The sequence below is a fragment of the Oncorhynchus tshawytscha genome, unplaced genomic scaffold, assembly GCF_018296145.1.
Source record: "Oncorhynchus tshawytscha isolate Ot180627B unplaced genomic scaffold, Otsh_v2.0 Un_contig_7373_pilon_pilon, whole genome shotgun sequence".
Taxonomy (NCBI): domain Eukaryota; kingdom Metazoa; phylum Chordata; class Actinopteri; order Salmoniformes; family Salmonidae; genus Oncorhynchus; species Oncorhynchus tshawytscha.
In genome coordinates, this window is record NW_024609262.1 from 35,001 (window position 1) to 38,063 (window position 3,063).

General features: G+C 49.5%; 1 protein-coding gene across 5 annotated transcripts in view; it reads right to left on the reverse strand.

Moving 5' to 3' along the window:
* gtf2f2a (general transcription factor IIF, polypeptide 2a) overlaps positions 1-2,810 on the reverse strand; it is a 12,598-nt gene extending 9,788 nt beyond the window's left edge. For 2 of the 5 annotated variants that reach the window (XM_042314675.1, XM_042314674.1), the window contains exons 1-5: positions 2,612-2,810; positions 2,040-2,113; positions 1,915-1,933; positions 1,651-1,795; positions 1,351-1,362 (exon numbers count right to left, since the gene is read on the reverse strand). In XM_042314675.1, coding sequence (XP_042170609.1) covers positions 1,351-1,362; positions 1,651-1,795; positions 1,915-1,933; positions 2,040-2,113; positions 2,612-2,677 — 316 coding nt within the window. In that variant the 5' untranslated portion in view covers positions 2,678-2,810. The remainder of the gene's footprint in view (positions 1-1,350; positions 1,363-1,650; positions 1,796-1,914; positions 1,934-2,039; positions 2,114-2,611) is intronic. The other 3 variants (XM_042314679.1, XM_042314676.1, XM_042314678.1) reach the window with 2 other exon arrangements.
* Between the last annotated feature and the right edge of the window lie 253 nt (positions 2,811-3,063).

The following is a 3,063-nucleotide window of genomic DNA, read 5'->3' on the forward strand; positions in this document are numbered from 1 at the left end:
GCCTTGCAGAACAACACATCTGACGGTGGCCAGACTTCACACTCAAACCAGGAAGTATCTCAAAACAGAACTTTATATACTGTCTACAACTCACACACAAGGATAAACCATGAGCTTCACACTGACACACTCACCCTCAAGGGAGGGAGAGGAGGACATGCACATTAGAAGAGGCATAAAGATCATTGCACAAATCATGACGTCAAACCAAGCACTCCACCACCAGATCAATACCATCATATTGATTGGTTTGTTTATGTTATTAACAAGCTCCAGATATCATTCCAGTAGCAGATCACATCCAAACTACGGAGCTGATTGGTTCACAGCGGTTCTGATCCGATCTGAGAGACAGCCAGCGGAGTTACTGAGACAAGCAGAGGGCCTCCATCTGTTCTGCTGTGGTAACATGCAGCCCACAACAAAGACGGAGAGAGACGGGAAGAGGCAGAGAGAGAGAGACGGGAAGGGGCAGAGAGAGAGACGGGAAGGGGCAGAGAGAGAGACGGGAAGGGGCAGAGAGAGAGACGGGAAGGGGCAGAGAGAGAGACGGGAAGGGGCAGAGAGAGAGACGGGAAGGGGCAGAGAGAGATGGAGAGAGACTGAAGGGGCAGAGAGACGGAAAGAGGCAGAGAGACGGGAAGAGGCAGAGAGAGAGACGGGAAGAGGCAGAGAGAGAGACGGGAAGAGGCAGAGAGAGAGACGGGAAGAGGCAGAGAGAGAGAGACGGGAAGAGGCAGAGAGAGAGAGACGGGAAGAGGCAGAGAGAGGGAAGAGGAAGAGCAGAGAGACGGGAAGAGGCAGAGAGAGAGACGGGAAGAGGCAGAGAGAGAGAGACGGGAAGAGGCAGAGAGAGAGAGACGGGAAGAGGCAGAGAGAGAGAGACGGGGAAGAGGCAGAGAGAGATGGAGAGAGACGGGAAGGGGCAGAGAGAGACGGGAAGAGGCAGAGAGAGAGACGGGAAGAGGCAGAGAGAGAGAGACGGGAAGAGGCAGAGAGAGAGAGAGACGGGAAGAGGCAGAGAGACGGGAAGAGGCAGAGAGAGAGAGACGGGAAGAGGCAGAGAGAGATGGGAGAGATGGGAAGAGGCAGAGAGAGATGGGAAGGGGCAGAGAGAGATGGGAAGGGGCAGAGAGAGATGGGAAGGGGCAGAGAGAGAGATGGGGCAGAGAGAGATGGGAAGGGGCAGAGAGAGATGGGAAGGGGCAGAGAGAGATGGAGAGAGAGGCAAAGGGACACACCTTTGAGGCGGAGGGATACACAGTACTACTTACCCTGAGGCGGAGGGATACACACAGACCTACTTACCCTGAGGCGGAGTGATACACAAAGACACACAGTACTACTTACCCTTAGATGACTCTAATGGGTGAAAGATCAGCTATGATCACAAACCATGCTCATTTGCAGTCGGAAAAACACAAGGCATTTTGACAGTCAATATTATCTGACTACACATTCAAATAGAGGTTATGACTCAAACAACATGGCCTCCAGGTTACTCAAACAGCACCTTACCCCCGCACACTTAGCTAGCGCGGCGCCCCGCTAGTATGGTGCCGCTTAGCACACAGCTCCTGGGTGCACCAAAATAGACCAACATTTCTTCATCATCATCATCATGTTTACAGCTGGAGGTCTGTTCCTTACCTGACTGGGTCTCAGTGAACACGGCCAGGGTCTGTCCTCCTACAGTCTGCATGGTGAACGGGTGGTCCCTGGGGGCCTGCACCCCCGATGGCTTGTTCCCGAGGCTGTCAATCATGGTCAGGTCTTCATTCAGAGTGAACTCCACCTGGTGCACAAGTGTAAGTTATGTCAGTTTAGGACCAGGACAACTGCTGGCTGAGTTGGGATCAATATTCCATAGGAATGCAGTTCATCTGTGTCTGTAACCATAGTTACTAGTATTACCTCTGCCTTCCCTTGGTTCCTAACGCAAAAGAAGAAGAAAACAACTGATTAGCTAAATCCCCTTAGCTAGTAAACAACGATGGTGATTACCAACAAACAGTAACACACGAGACAATTCTACATACTTCCCGATCCGGAGTTTCCCCACCTCTCCCCTGCCTGATGCTTTGGCCCATTGCTGGGACAGGTATTTGGGCACCTGTGGGCAAAGACACAGTTTGTTAGTTAGCTAGTTAACGTGTGCAGTGAGATGATAATGATAGTTACTGTAGTCTACTTCAATAGATCGCTAGTCTCGTCCTCATCCATCCGCGCTGCCGCTAGCTTGCTCCTAGTGTTAGCCGTGCTAACAGCTAGCTACTAGTGTTAGCCTTGTTAGTCGCTAGCTACTAGTGTTAGCCGTGCTAGCTACTAGTGTTAGCCGTGCTAGCTACTAGTGTTAGCCGTGCTAGCTACTAGTGTTAGCTACTAGTGTTAGCCGTGCTAGCTACTAGTGTTAGCCGTGCTAGCTACTAGTGTTAGCCGTGCTAGCTACTAGTGTTAGCCTTGTTAGTCGCTAGCTACTAGTGTTAGCCGTGCTAGCTACTAGTGTTAGCCGTGCTAGCTACTAGTGTTAGCCGTGCTACGAGTGTTAGCCGTGCTAGCTACTAGTGTTAGCCGTGCTAGCTACTGTTTATACCCTACATTTCCAACGTACCTTTACCAGCCACACGCCCGTGTTCTGTTTGGCACCAGTTAAATCCACTTCGCCTTTCTCTGACATGTTTAAAACGTTGTTTAAAATCACCTCTTACTACACGTTACCATTACAATTCGTTTGGCGTTAGGAGGTAGGCTAGCTAACGTTAACTAAACAACACACGGGCCGCTGAACGAACCATAACTACGGAGGCGCAAGAGAGACAGAAAGGACGCGCGAAACCAGAAATACTAGAACTCGAAGTTCAGTGGTCAATTATTATTTTTTACTGGGGTGTAGGCCGATTCTAAGGGCCTGTGACTGACAGGGGCCCCTGAAAAATTATTAGAACATTAGGTTAAAAAAAAAAAAATCAATATTAAATGATTAACCTATCATCATTAATATAATATTTGATTTACAATGTAAATTAAATGAATTGTGAGTGAGGAGTGCCGGTGTGAACATCA